The sequence below is a fragment of the Apodemus sylvaticus genome, chromosome 18, assembly GCF_947179515.1.
Source record: "Apodemus sylvaticus chromosome 18, mApoSyl1.1, whole genome shotgun sequence".
In the NCBI taxonomy this organism is placed as follows: Eukaryota; Metazoa; Chordata; class Mammalia; order Rodentia; family Muridae; genus Apodemus; species Apodemus sylvaticus.
The window spans coordinates 24,865,732-24,880,497 of record NC_067489.1 but is presented as its reverse complement, the minus strand read 5'-3'; the positions used below and the strand labels follow the sequence as shown (position 1 = coordinate 24,880,497).

Genomic DNA, 14,766 nt, shown 5'->3' with positions numbered 1-14,766 from the left:
GCATATTTCACCAAGTGGTGATATTCATCATCCAGGATAAAGTACAATAGTGATTACCGTCAGTTGAGCATATTCCTCGTCAGACTCTAAAATGCCAAAATGGATATCAGTAAGTCATAAGTAAGCATATGGAAATCATTCACATTGCCACACAGTTATTACCAAATTGAGTCCTCATATTTTCCTTTAGAAATGTTTGCTGTGGGTTTGGAGGGTCGGGCAATTTTTAGTTTGTTGCCTTGTTTTCCGATTGGGAAAGAGATATTTAAGAAATATCATGAATTAAAATAAGATAACTTTCAACAAATATTTTCACAGAGGACTGTGAAACCAACAACTGTACCAGAAGCAGGAGAAGCATGTGTGCCAACATGTGAGCATGCTGGTTGATGCAAACAACAGTGACTCCTCTAAGAAGTGACTTCTGACTCTGAGGACACTTAACCACCAAAACTGTTGGTAGAGTGAGACATTGTATATCTCACTAAAACACTGTCAGCAAACTCTGCCTCTAATAGTGAGGTTTGTCACCTTCCCCAATTGGTGACATAAGTTAGGAAGGACACAGTGGTAACTTTTCAAACAGAGTTCTCTGAACTAAATAATCTTTAACATACTTCAAAAAGTAAAGTTTTCAACATCTGCCCTTTCTTACGCTCGCCTTGTTGACTTCCATAGCTGTACATTGACATTTTAGTTCAGATATCCAAGCGCTCCCTGATTCAGTAATATAAGAAGTTATATGAATCACATGTAGAGCACAGTATGCAAGACTTCAATAGTGAACTGTGATCATCCAAAGAATATACAAACTGAATTTCCAGAAAAATTTAACATATTAGAAGCCTATTACATGTAAGATCAATGTACTATTTATTAAACTTTGTAAATTTTATATTAAAGGAATGAACTCTCTAAAGCCAATGTCTCCAAAGGTACATTATTTTAGCATATCACATTAGTGCTCAAAGAACTTCCATGAAGCAACCATATGATATAGAATGTTGTTTCTCATATGAGGAAATGATGCTACTATGTTCAAATTAATCTCCCTTGTCTACTTAAGATCAATTCAACCTATTCCTTTGAAGCTTAGAAGTTATAAGAAGCAACCGGCTGATGACTGCTCTGATTCAAAGATCTCCCTTTACTTCCTCCGACACACACAAAGGCAATAAAACAAAGATGGTGCCTTTGTTTTCAATGTTAAGTGTTCAGAACTATAGTGAAGTGAATTACCTGAAGTCACCCTAGAGCACACTTTTCATTAGTATTTCTCTTTTCTTTCTTTTTTTTTAAAGATTGATTTATTGTTATATGTAAGTACACTGTAGCTATCTTCAGACACACCAGAAGAGGGTGTCAGATCTCATTACAGATGGTTGTGAGTCACTATGTGGTTGCTTGGATTTGAACTCAGAACCTTTGGGAGAGCAGTCAATGCTCTTAACCACTTCTCTAACTAAACCACTTATTTTTGAAAATGATGTATAGATCTGTAGACTTGAGTCTTTCAGTTTTATACTATTTTATGGAGTATTAGAACCACTTTCTCTCCATTTACCAAAAGTATCTTAGAATTACAAACATAAAACTCTGGAACCATATGAAGCCTGACAGTATTACACCTTCTACTTCTTTATCTGTTTACTCCTTTCTCCTTGGCTAAAAACAGGCTCGGAAATAAAAGAAAAATACATGGTCTCCTTTTGTCCAGTTTCATCACTAAATCATTGCTCTGTGTGCAGAAAATGTGTCTGTGTTTTTCTCTTTAGACTGTGGACAGAGCCCTTAATGCCTGTATCTCCAGAGATTATATTATCAGATGCAGGGTCCCAGAGACTCTGGGGCACAGTGTGCACTTGTGACATGGTGCAGCACAGTGAATCTTAAAACTTGAAAATTTCTAGTAAATATGGAGTCGTCTTCTTAATAACTTTACCTAACTCACTTTCTCTCCTCCAGTCCCCTCAATCAAAACAGTTTGAGTAATCATGAACCCTTGGGCATTTGTTTTCTTTGTGAGTTTCCTAATATTTCCGGTAGTAATCCTGTGCTTTCCCTTCCAATTCTATTGTCACATACATAACTACCCCTGTGAAGATGCAGTACATTACATGACATTAAACTTTTCATCACTTCTCGGCCTTTTGGCTAAGATCAAATGTAAACTTTTGTATGCATGCCTGTCCATACATGATTGAACTTACCTATAGTATATAAAGCATGGCTTTACTTGACGGGGTACTTAATGCCTTCAGTAATGAAAACAAGTATAGGGACATTTTATTCCACATCTTAAGCATGATTAGTTACTAGAAACTCCGGTCATGCTCTTACAACATTTATAATACCATTCCAGGCTTTAGATAAAATACTCTCAAAACTCGCCCTCCCTTGTGTGTATTAAGCCTAATTTCCCATCATTTAATTCTTGTATTCACTACTTTTTTGTTCTTCAGTCTCCTTCTATCCCTTTCCTTAATACCAGAATTCCTGGGTTATTAGAATGCCCTGTAGTAACTGATAATCTTTTAGTGGCACTATCAGTTTAGCATGCTGCTAAACTTTGAAGCAGCTCGACTTGTTATTTAAGTTTCTCATTTCTTATTAGACAATACTATTTTAGGGTCATGGAACAGTGACCTGTTTTGAATAAATATGTGATCACATACATCTTTAATAAAATGCTATTCCTACCTTTCTTTTGTCCATTTATAATAATTTTTCCCGTCTGATGTCCTGCACCAGCTAAATGGCCAACCTTTTTCCGTGGAAGATGCTCCAATTCACTCTGTTAAAGTAAGTGTCAATAACAAGTTACACAAATATTTCCTAGTTGCCTTCTGAGAAGATATATAATTTTCCAACTTTGAAAGCAATTGAAATAGGAAGTAATAGTAAATTGTTCAGACAGTAAAACGTTGTATGGGGATGATTTACATGCTCTTTATATAAATTTAATACGTTTCCATCATCTGGCTGCTGACCATGCTGACTATGTAAACAGATCATGGAAGGATGGAAGAAACAAATGCATCTACACAATAGTGGCTAGCCTGAATATTTTAATAAGAATTAACCTCTAACTACCTAGTACTATTTTATAATCCCACAGAAAGCAGAATCCTCAAAAATACATATTAGACTAATTTTATTAACAATAAAAGCACTTGCTATACCAGAATGGTTAACATTCAGAGTTCTTCTCCAATGACAGAAATATCTTAGAGGCAGAAGAAAATATTTCCTAGCTTCTTGTGTTGGGTATAAACAAAACACTGAAGAAACTGTTTGGTATGGGTAAACAAATCTTAAACCAAACCTGTTTTTATATAAAATGTTTACTGACAGAAAAATGCTTAAATGAATGGTAATTTAGAAAATGTTTATTTATATTGTATTTAAATTATCATATGTAATATGCAACTGTTTCATAATGAAGAAATTCCAAACCCATAGCAAGCCTTAGTAAGAATTCACAGTATAAGGTCATGTGTATGTGTTTGTCCACATACATGTATGAACATAACAATATAGTTAAGAAAGAAAAGGCATGAATATGAGAGGAAGTGTGAGGGTGCACAAGAGAAGCTGGTGAGGTAGAAGAAGAGGTAAAATGCCAGGGGCGGCCCCTGCCTTTGAGGTGTCAGAGCTGAGGCGGAACACAAAGATGGATGAAAACAAAGAGGCTGATATTTCTCCAGCCTTGTAGCTCTCTCTGACTGAGGGCTAGAAGCTAGTGGCTTCTGGAAACTTGACACTCTCTTCCTCATTCTGTGACTGAAAACCACCAGCTTCTTTTCTCTTGAACTCTCTGTGCTTGAATAAGCACTGGGGAAACTTAACTCTTTTTGCTTGAATAAAGTGCTGCAGAAACTTAAAACTCTTTACACTTAAATAAGTGCTAGGGATTATGAAAAGGATTCACTGCTAGTGCTTCTTGCTCTGTAGAGTCAGCCAGAAGCTGATCACTGGCCAGGCAATAGGTTTGGAGCTTGTTAACTCTTTTTGAACCAGAGAGAAAAGGAAAGGAAAGGAAAGAAGTCACTCACATAGAAAACACACACAGTGGATGAAGCAGAGAGTGACTACAACCCTTTTTTGTTGCTTTTGGACTTTTTATAGTTTTTGTACAAAAATGTCTCTATGTAAAAAATAATTACGTCATAGATAAAGTGTTACATTAAAGAGGGGTAACAGAAAGATATCAATAACAAGTTGAAAGCAGTCTTTGTTTTGTAAGCTCATTATAAGTTCAAAGCAACAATTTTTACATACCCTTGCCTTATAGTGCACACATCATCCTTGGACTTGAATGTTTTTTCTTGAACACAAATTTTTCCCAAGCCTGTATCTCCTTTTAATGTGATTTATGAAAGCTCATTGTATTTCTTATTATGCAGCCTTTACTTACTATATATGCGAAGGGGGCACATTTTGTTCTTGGCTATACTTCTATTATATCTTACTAGCAAAAAAAAACTAAAACCATATGCTAAAACATTCTTCCTAAGATTATTTGAATCAAATCAGGAATTCTATAAGATCATTAATTCATCTCAACAGTATTAATTCAGGAAAGTTCATCTTTATGTTGATCTGTAAGAGATCTGCTCAATAGGCTGGGGTAATGCCCAGAAGTCCTTAAGCTATGTAATAGTGGCAGGAAAGGCATATCAGCTGCAAGAAGCCCTGGGATGAAGTCTCTCAGGGCCTTCCCTCTCAGAGCCCACCCATCAAAGATCACGCAAACACAGTGGGCCATCTCCAGGAAGGTCACCTGCTAGCCTTTCTTAGATGGCGCCTGACAGTGAAATAGCATAAATGTTGTAAACTCACGTAAGAAGTCCTAAAAACAATTTAAAACTTAAATTAAAAATGTAACATTTCCTTGTTTGCAGATGGTGTTATTTTATCCATTATCTAAGGAACCCAGAGACTCCACAAGAAAACTCCTACAGCTGATAAATATGTTCTGAAAAGTCACAGGATGCAAAATTTAAAAAAAAAATCTTCATTGACATGATAAACTGGGGAATAAGTATAGAAAATTATATAAAATTTGAAACAGCAAGGAGGGGATGCATGAGAGGAATTGCAGGAAAAAAAGGGAAGGGGAAAATGATATAATTTTGAAAATAAAAATTAACCAAGGAAATGACACCATTTACAACAGTGAAGATGTATACATACGTGTATGAATACGTTTAAATGAGGAAGGAAAATACTTGTACAATAAAAACTTCATGTGGGCTGGAGAGATGGCTCAGTGGGTAAGAGCACTGACTGTTCTTCCAAAGGTCCTGAGTTCAAATCCCAGCAACCACATGATGCCTCACAACCATCTGTAATGAGATCTGACGCCCTCTTCTGGGTTGTCTGAAGACAGCTACAGTGTACTTACATATAATAAATAAACAAATCTTTAAAAAAAAAACTTCATCTTACAGAAAATAAATTTAAAAAGAAACTAGAAAATTGAAAGCTCTTCCATGCTTGTGGACTGGAAGGATTAATTCTGTGAAAATGGCCATCCTACTAAGAGCAATCTATAGATTGAACAAAACCTATGTCTGTATTCCAACACAATTATTAGCAAAAATTGTTAAAAATAATTTTAAATTTCATATAGAAATACAAAAAAACAGAATCTACAAAACAATCTTATCCAAAAAAATAGCAAAGCATGGGAGGTAGCATCATCCCAGATTTTAAGCTCTACTAAAAAGCTATAATAATAAAAAGACACCATAATACTGGATCATTGATCAACTGAGAGCCAACACAAATGTCCACATTCTTACAATCACATGATTTTTAACAAAGAGATCAATAGTACTATCCGAGAAAAGACAGTATCTTCAACATTTGATGCTGGTCAAACCAGATAAATGTGTGTGTGTAGAAGAATGAAACTCGACCTTTGTCTCTCATCCTGTACAAAACTCAACTCCAAATGGACCTCAAAATTATACCTTATATTCTGGGGAAAAGCCATATGTGTCTACTAGTGTCGAAGCTTCCAGATGGATAGATAGATTAGATGTTTAATAAATAGATGATGATAGATAGATAGATAGATAGATAGATAGATAGATAGATAGATAGATGATAGATAGACAGACACATAGATACATAGATACAGATAGATAGACAGACAGACAGACAGACAGACAGACAGACAGACAGACAGACAGACAGATAGATAGATAGATAGATAGATAGATAGATAGATAGATAGATAGATAGATAGATAGATAGATAGATAAACAGAGAGACAGACCTGTAACAAGGCAACAATACTCCTACTAGACTCCAGAAAAATGGTTATTTCTTTTGAAGTTCTTGGTCAGTGAGACTGCATGAATGCCAAACAATACAGACATGCTTTTGGAAATTTGAAGGTAAGACCTACCTAGTACTGAAGACACCATATACTTGAGTTATAGATCACAAACAAATCATACTAGTACTGAGTTAGAAGCTTAGTCCCTACCAGCTAATTTTCATTGCTCTGAAAGGAGCATACTGAGAAAGAGAAAAAAAATCAATTACCCAACTGTGACCCTTGAAAGCTACAATAATGGCTGGCCTGGCAATACATGACCTGTGATATAATCATGGCACAAACATTATGAGAGTAACCAACCACCTTCTGCATAAATGTAAGTTCTGTCAAAAACATTAGACCCATACCTAGAACTATTATCAGGTAAGGAACCCATGACTATAAAAACCACAGGTCCTAGGGAGAGTTTATTACTATTATGCTGACAAATGGATATAGAAATTAAAGTTACTTCTAATGACTTGCTGTTAAGCTTACAAATTAATGCACCTCTTAACCCTCATCCAAGAAACTTCTATTTATGGTAGATGGTGATTAGCACAGAGACCACATACAAAAATTTCAGAGGCTGAAGAATAGTCATCTCTAAATAAAGTGTATATTCCATACTCCTCCTTTCAAGGCTAAAGAATCATTATAGAAGTGGTGGGTAACCACCAGGAAAGTGTTTTGGGGGCACCATGAAGGCAAATGCTCTTATGAACTCACAGCACCCACAAGACTGTGCAAGCCCAAGCCAGACCAAATCCCAACATGGAGAGAGAAGTTGGCAGAGTCTCAGCCCTAGCCACGGAGCTGTAAGATGCTGGGAGAGGAACTGTTTCCCTGGGTGTCTCTCTCAGAAAGTCTGCCACACTCCCATGGATGATTGCACACACATCCAAGGATATCTGGGTAATGCCGTGTATTTGATGCTTTTTTTTTTGTAAAGGAACAACTAAAGAATACAATAAATGGTTGTGAAAGCTCAGATAAAGATAATTCCTTGGGGGTCTAGAAAATGCACTGAGAAACTGGACTTCAGGGATGGGGGTAAGAAATGGCATTGATAAAGGCTATTATTTAAAATGAAGATCCATTAGTTCCTAAGTATTGGATGTAAGTATTGTATTACATGGCTATCAAGAGAATTTGAGAATAGGCGAGTCTAAATAATTAAACTTTTCTTGCTTCTCTACACTTATTGACAACACAGAAGTGGTCAGCCTTACTTGGTTGGCTTTGGGAAGAGAGTCTCTTCCTTTTCCCTAGCTCTCTTCAAATTATTTTAGCATGCAGAAACTGGGACTACATTTTCCTCAGGGGGCAAAAACTTCAAAAATGATAGCCAACATTAATCCGAACCCATCAAAAACAACTTTTAATGTATGGTTTTCCAATTTAGCATAACTTAAAATTCTTGTGTGCTTCCAGATAATCTCAGTGCACACAAAGCTTTGAGATAGTGGTTTTAGTAGTGATTGGAAAAACTCTTTTATGGGGGCTGGAGAGATAGCTCAGTAGTTTAGAACACCTCTTCCAGAGGTCCTGAGTTAAATTCCCATCAACCACATGGTGGCTCACAACCATCTATAATGGGATCCAATGCTATCTTCTGGTGTGTCTGAGGATCGCTCATATACATAAAATAAATAAATAAGTCTTTAAAAAAAGAAAAATCTCTTTTATACTGTGATATAAATATAAGATGCACCTAAAGAAATGTTCAACATCCTTAGTCATCAGGGAAATGCAAATCAAAACAACCCTGAGATTTCACCTCGCACCTGTTAGAATGGCTAAGATCAAAAACTCAGGAGAAAACAGGTGCCAGCAAGGATGTGGAGAAAGAGGAACACTCCTCCACTGCTGGTGGGGTTGCAAGCTGGTACAACCACTCTGGAAATCAGTCTGGTGGTTCCTCAGAAAACGGGAAATGATACTTCTGGAGGACCCCACTATACCACTTCTGGGCATATACCCAGAGGATTCCCCAGCATGTAATAAGGATACATACTCCACTATGTTAATAGCAGCCCTATTTATAATAGCCAGAAGCTGGAAAGAACTCAGATGTCCCTCAACGGAGGAATGGATACAGAAAATGTGGTATTTATACACAATGGAGTACTATGCAGCCATTAGAAACAATGAATTCATGAAATTCTTAGACAAATGGATGGAGCTGGAGGACATCATCCTAAGTGAGGTAACCCAGTCTCAAAAGATCAATCATGGTATGCACTCACTGATAAGCGGATATTAGCCTAGAAAGTTGGAATACCCAAGACACATTTCACATATCAAATGTTGCCCAAGAAGAAGGAAGGAGTGGCCCCTGGTCCTGGAAAGGCTCAGTGCAGCAGTATAGGGGAATACCAGGACAGGGAAGTGTGAAGGGGTGGATTGGGGAACAGGGGGAGGTAGGGGGGATCCAGGAAAGAGGAGATCATTGAAATGTAAATAAAGAATATATCAAATAAAAATAAATAAACAAACAAACAAATAAAAAGAGAATAAATAAATAGAAGATGCTTTATAACGTATACCCATCTATTTTTACCTACACAGCTGCTCCATTTATGAGCCTAGCTTTCAGTCCTTCTTCCTTCTCCATTGATCATACATGGTTAAAGGGAGAGGAATACTCAAAGTTACATGGGTAGGGAAGGAATTGGGCTAGATCTGAAAGGGGTTGGGTGACAGTCAATGAATACAATTAAAACACATTGTACATAACACAAATAACAAATAATGCTTTCAACTTTAGCAATAAAAATTATGGAGTTTAAAGATATTCTAAAGTTTTGGGGGTTGTTGTTTTGGTTTTGTTCTGAGGGTCTGGCTGTGTGGCTCTGGCTGTCCTGAAACTCACTATGTGAAATTTCCTAACAAGGTAAAAATGTTTTATTGAACATTAAGTATTTAGATATCTATCCATTAGAATCTATTAATTCTATCAAGTGATCTAAAATATGCTTCCTGGGGCTTATGCCATACTACTAAACAAAAGGAAATAATATTACATGATATTTAAAATTAAATGTTTTCATACCAAAGGCTGGTCATTTTCACTTTCCTTAGATACATCTTCTTCTACTGACATCAGTTCTAACTCTGTTTCTGTTGGCAAACACATTTATTTTATTAATTGTATAGAATTCATATAGAACAATAGTCTGCATAATAATATGAGTGTTTAAATTAGCTAAAATAAGATACTGTTACTTTCTTTTTTGTTTTTTATTTTTATTTTTTTAATAATTTTTTATTTTCAATATTCTTTGTTTACAATCAAAATGATTTTCCCTTTCCCGGTTCCCCCCTCCCCATAAGTTCCCTAAGCCCTCTTCCCTCTGCCCATTCTCCTATCAACCCCCTCCTACTTCTCTGTCCTGGTATTCCCCTACAATGCTAGAACAAGCATTTTCAGGACCAGGGACCTCTCTTTCCTCCTTCTTGGGAGTCATTTGATATCCTGAGATTTCACCTTACACCCATCAGAATGGCTAAGATTAAAAACTCATACTGTTACTTTCTGATTAAGAATTTCAACTACTTAAGGAGCTGGATCATTCTAGCTGTCTAAAGTGTCATCATTTACTCAAATATAAGCAGCAGAGGTCACTGTGATCAACACAGAAGAACATCCTGAAGATTTGCACATAAATTCACCTACTCATTTGTCGAAATGAACAAAGCACCCAGAAACAAGTTTACACGTACCCTAGCAACAAATAAATTTATAATGTGTATTAGGTTTTATCTTATAATGTTGCATTTTAAACAGTCTGCTAATCATTTTGGTCACAAAGTAACAGTTAAATCAGACAGGTTCATCCATGACCACATGGTTTCTGACATGTGAAATTGTTTTCACCTACCATCAGATGAAATTTCTTCTCCCAAGACTCAGACTAATGTATGAACATTTCCCTGGTTTTACTTCTTCTTTGTGGGCTTCAATACTTCAGTGACTTCTCACTGTAACTATAAATTGCTTCTTCCCGTATCCCTTCTTTCCACCCTGGCACTAGAGCTGTCCATCTTTCACACCTACCCTGTATACTCAGTTTTCATGATTCTATGCAATTATTTTTGTGCCCTGATAGGAAATGGCATGAAGTTTTGCAGACTGGAAATTAAATATTAGTGACAGATTTTCTAAAGTTAATGGGTAATTTAGAAATTAAGAGGTAAGCTGAAAGGAGCCTGATAGGGCTGTCCCCTAAGAGGCTCTGCCAAAGCCTGACCAATACAGAGGCAGATGCTTGAAGCCAGCCATCTGACTAGCATGGGGACCGACCCCAGTGGAGGAGTTGTGGGAAGGACTGAAGGAGCTGACAAAGTTGGCAACTCCAAACGAACAACAACAATCTCAATCAGCCAACCAGATACCCCCACGCCAGAACTCCCAGGGACTAAACAAACCACCAACTAAAGAGTACACATAGAGGGACCAATGGATCCAGCTGCATATGTAGCAGAAGATGGCCTTGTCTGGCATCAATGGGAGGGGAGGCTCAATGTTCCAACATAGGGGAATGCCAGGGTAGGGAGCACCCTCTTAGAAGCAGGGGGAGGGTAGAGGATGGGGATTTACAGAAGGGAAACCAGGAAGGGGAATAACATTTGAAACGTAAATAAATAAAATAACCAATAAAAAAAGTTAAGAGGTAAGGTGGGGCAAATACAAAACTTTCTAGGGGGTTAAAAAAAAAATGAAGGAAAAAAATAGAGCCAGGGCACTTTTATAAGTATCTTTGGCTTTAAAACATAAAGTCAATTGTGTAACAGTAAAATTGTAATAACTGATTTGTAGTTATAGATAGAATACATGACTGATTCAAATAACAGGAACACACACACACACACACACACACACACACACACACACACACGTCAGACAGCGAGCTGACTGGATATCCAAGTAGAAATGAAATTGGTTTTCTTGAGTTTTAGGAAACCATATTCTGCTTTGTGAACACACTGGTCCAAAACTTCCTAAGCAAAATGAATGTCTAGTCTGATCCTCTCAGATATCCAAGGTTATTGTGTGTAGCATAGTACCCAGTTCTCCAAACAGTATTTTTTTAACTGTGGAAAAAACCTCATGGGTATCATTATCATCAGCCTCTGTAAATCCTTATGACAGAGATCCCACCTTGGAAGTATGGGACACTGAAATGGAAAGTGGAAACAACTTGTCCAACTCATATTTTACAGACCTTGCACACACAAATTCTCCTTTTAAAAACATAGGTGCTACTCATATCACTGGCATCAAGTCATGCCATCAACTTGGGGAAGAAACAGAATTATGGTGGTGAGGTCCACAAGCTTTTCAAACACTTTATCTTGATCCAAAATGATTCGCTTCACTGTGTCCTGCCCAGGAAGCCATAGAAGGAGAGAAGCCCCGCGGCCAAACTCGCTGTCTGCAGGGACACAAAAGGATCTCTAGGTACCTTAACACCTTGAGCCTTAGATTTCTGGTGGTGCAAACCGCCAGGGGTCTGCCTGCACTCAGGAACTGAGTACCTAGGCGGCTTTTGTCTGCCAGCCCGCCAGGCTCGGGAAACTGTGGAAGGAGAGAAGCCCCGCAGCCATATTTGCTGTCTGCAGGGACACAAAAGGATCACTAGGTACTGTAACACCCTGAGCCTTAGATTTCTGGTGGTGCAAACCACCAGGGGTCTGCCTGCACTCAGGAACTGAGCACCTAGGAGGCTTTTGTCTGCCAGCCAACTGGGCTCAGGGCCTGTGTCCCACCCAGGAAGCTGTGGAAGGAGAGAAGCCCTGCAGCCATATTTGCTGTCTGCAGGGACACAAAAGGTTCACTAGGTACTGTAACACCCTGAGCTTTAGATTTCTGGTGGTGCAAACCACCAGGGGTCTGCCTGCCCTCGGGAACTGAGCACATAGGCGGTTCATCTGCAAGCCAGTCCATCGTAGGACCTGTGTCCTATGTGAGAATCAACAGAGGGATTGACCCCCACCACAACTTCTTCCCTCCATAATAGAGCAGACAGAGAACACCTGGTTGACCTTGACAACCTAAGTATTGCATTGCTTGAGGCAAGACTGAGAAGGGCTCCAATGGCACAAAAGAGGAAGCCAGCATATCAGTAATCTGCACCAGAAGAAACCCAGTCATCCAGTGTTGCAGAAATAACCTTAAAGATCCATAGTAGGTTGAAGCTCCAGCCAGTGACAATAAGACCATCTAACTCCTGGGAGAACCAGATGGCTAAAGGCAAACGTAGGAACGTTACTAACAGAAATCAAGGCATTATGGCAGCATCTGAACCCAATTCTCCAACATTAGCAAGTCCTGGATACCCCAACACACCAGAAAAAAAAGATTTGGATTTAAAATCACTGGTCCTGATGCTAGTACAGGAACACATGAAGGACATACTTAAAGAAATTCAGGAGAAAATGGATCAAAAATTAGAAGCCCTTACAAGGGAAACACAAAAATCATTGAAAGAAATTCAGGAGAATACAAAAGCCAATAAGGAGGAAATGCAAAAATCACTTAAAGAAATACAGGAGAACCTTGATCAACAGGCAGAAGTCATGAAAGAGGAAACACAAAAATCGCTTAAAGAATTAGAGGAAAACACAAACAAGCAAATGACAGAACTGAGCAAAAATTTTCAGGATCTAAAAACAGAAGTAGAAACAACTAAGAAAGCACAAAGGGAGACAACTTTGGAGATAGAAAACCTTGGGAAGAAATTAGGGACCATAGATGCAAATATCAACAACATAATACAAGAGATAGAAGAAAGAATCTCAGATGCCGAAGATACCATAGAAACCATGGACTCAACAGTTAAAGAAAATGCAAAATGCAAAAAGCTTGTAACCCAAAATATCCAGGAAATCCAGGACACAATGAGAAAGCCAAATCTAAGGATCATAGGTATTGATGAGAGTGAAGATTTACAACTTAAAGGGCCAGCAAATATCTTCAACAAAATTATGGAAGAAAACTTCCCTAACCTAAAGAGAGAGATGCCCATGAATATACAAGAAGCCTACAGAACTCCAAACAGACTGGACCAGAACAGAAATACCTCCCGTCACATAATAATCAAAACCCCAAATGTACTGAACAAAGAAAGAATACTTAGGGCAGTAAAAGAAAAAAGGGCAAGTAACATATAAAGGAAGACCTATCAGAATTACACCAGATTTCTCACCAGAGACCATGAAAGCTAGAAGATCCTGGGCGGAGCTCATGCAGACTCTAAGAGAACACAAATGCCAGCCGAGACTACTATACCCAGCGAAACTCTCAATTACTATAAATGGAGAAACCAAGATATTCCACAACAAAACCAAATTTACACAATATCTTTCTACAAACCCAGCCCTACAAAGGTTAATAGGGGGAAAGCACCAGTACAACGAGGGAAACTATACCCTGGCAAGAGCAGGATATTAAGCTTCTTTCATCAAACCCAAAAGAAGTTAACCAATCAAATTTAAGAAATAACGTCAAAAATGACAGGAAGTAACAATCACTATTCCTTAATATCTCTTAACATCAAGGGACTCAATGCCGCAATAAAAAGACATAGACTAACAGACTGGTTACGTAAACAGGACCCTACATTTTGCTGCTTACAGGAAACACACCTCAATGTCAAAGACAAAAACTACCTTAGAGTAAAAGGCTGGAAGACAATTCTACAAGCAAATGGTCCCAGGAAACAAGTCGGAGTTGCCATTCTAATTTCAGATAAAATTGACTTTCAACCTAATGTCATCAAAAGAGACATGGAAGGTCACTACTTGCTGGTCAAAGGAAAAATCCAACAAGAAGAACTCTCAATCCTGAACATCTATGCCCCAAATACAAGGGCACCCTCATTAATAAAAGAAACTTTACTAAAGCTCAAAGTACACATTGCACCTAACACAATAATTGTGGGTTGCTTCAACACTCCACTTTCACCAATGGACCGATCAGGAAAACAGAAACTAAACAGGAAGACAATGAAACTAATTGAAGCTTTGAACCAATTGGAGTTAACAGATATATATAGAACTTTTTATCCCAAAGCAAAGGAATATACCTTTTTCTCAGCACCTCATGGTACCTTCTCCAAAATAGATCATATAGTTGGTCACAAGACAGACCTCAACAAATATAAGAAGATTGAAATAATCCCATGCCTCCTATCAGATCACTATGGAGTAAAAGTGGTCTTTAGTAACAGTAAAAGCAACAGAAAGCCCACATACACATGGAAACTGAATAATACTCTACTCAATGATACCTTGGTCAAGGAAGAAATAAAGAAAGAAATCAAAGATTTCTTAGAATTTAATGAAAATGAAGGCACAACATACACAAATCTATGGGACACATTGAAAGCAGTGCTAAGAGGAAAACTCATAGCTTTGAGTGCCTTCAAAAA

The 14,766-nt window shown here is 37.8% G+C and overlaps 1 protein-coding gene across 1 annotated transcript in view; it reads right to left on the bottom strand.

Moving 5' to 3' along the window:
- Potea (POTE ankyrin domain family member A) overlaps window positions 1–14,766 on the bottom strand; it is a 172,068-nt gene that overhangs the window by 124,047 nt on the left and 33,255 nt on the right. Inside the window, exons 13-15 of the mRNA XM_052162877.1 lie at window positions 9,387–9,454; window positions 2,701–2,794; window positions 58–86 (exon numbers count right to left, since the gene is read on the bottom strand). Coding sequence (XP_052018837.1) covers window positions 58–86; window positions 2,701–2,794; window positions 9,387–9,454 — 191 coding nt within the window. The remainder of the gene's footprint in view (window positions 1–57; window positions 87–2,700; window positions 2,795–9,386; window positions 9,455–14,766) is intronic.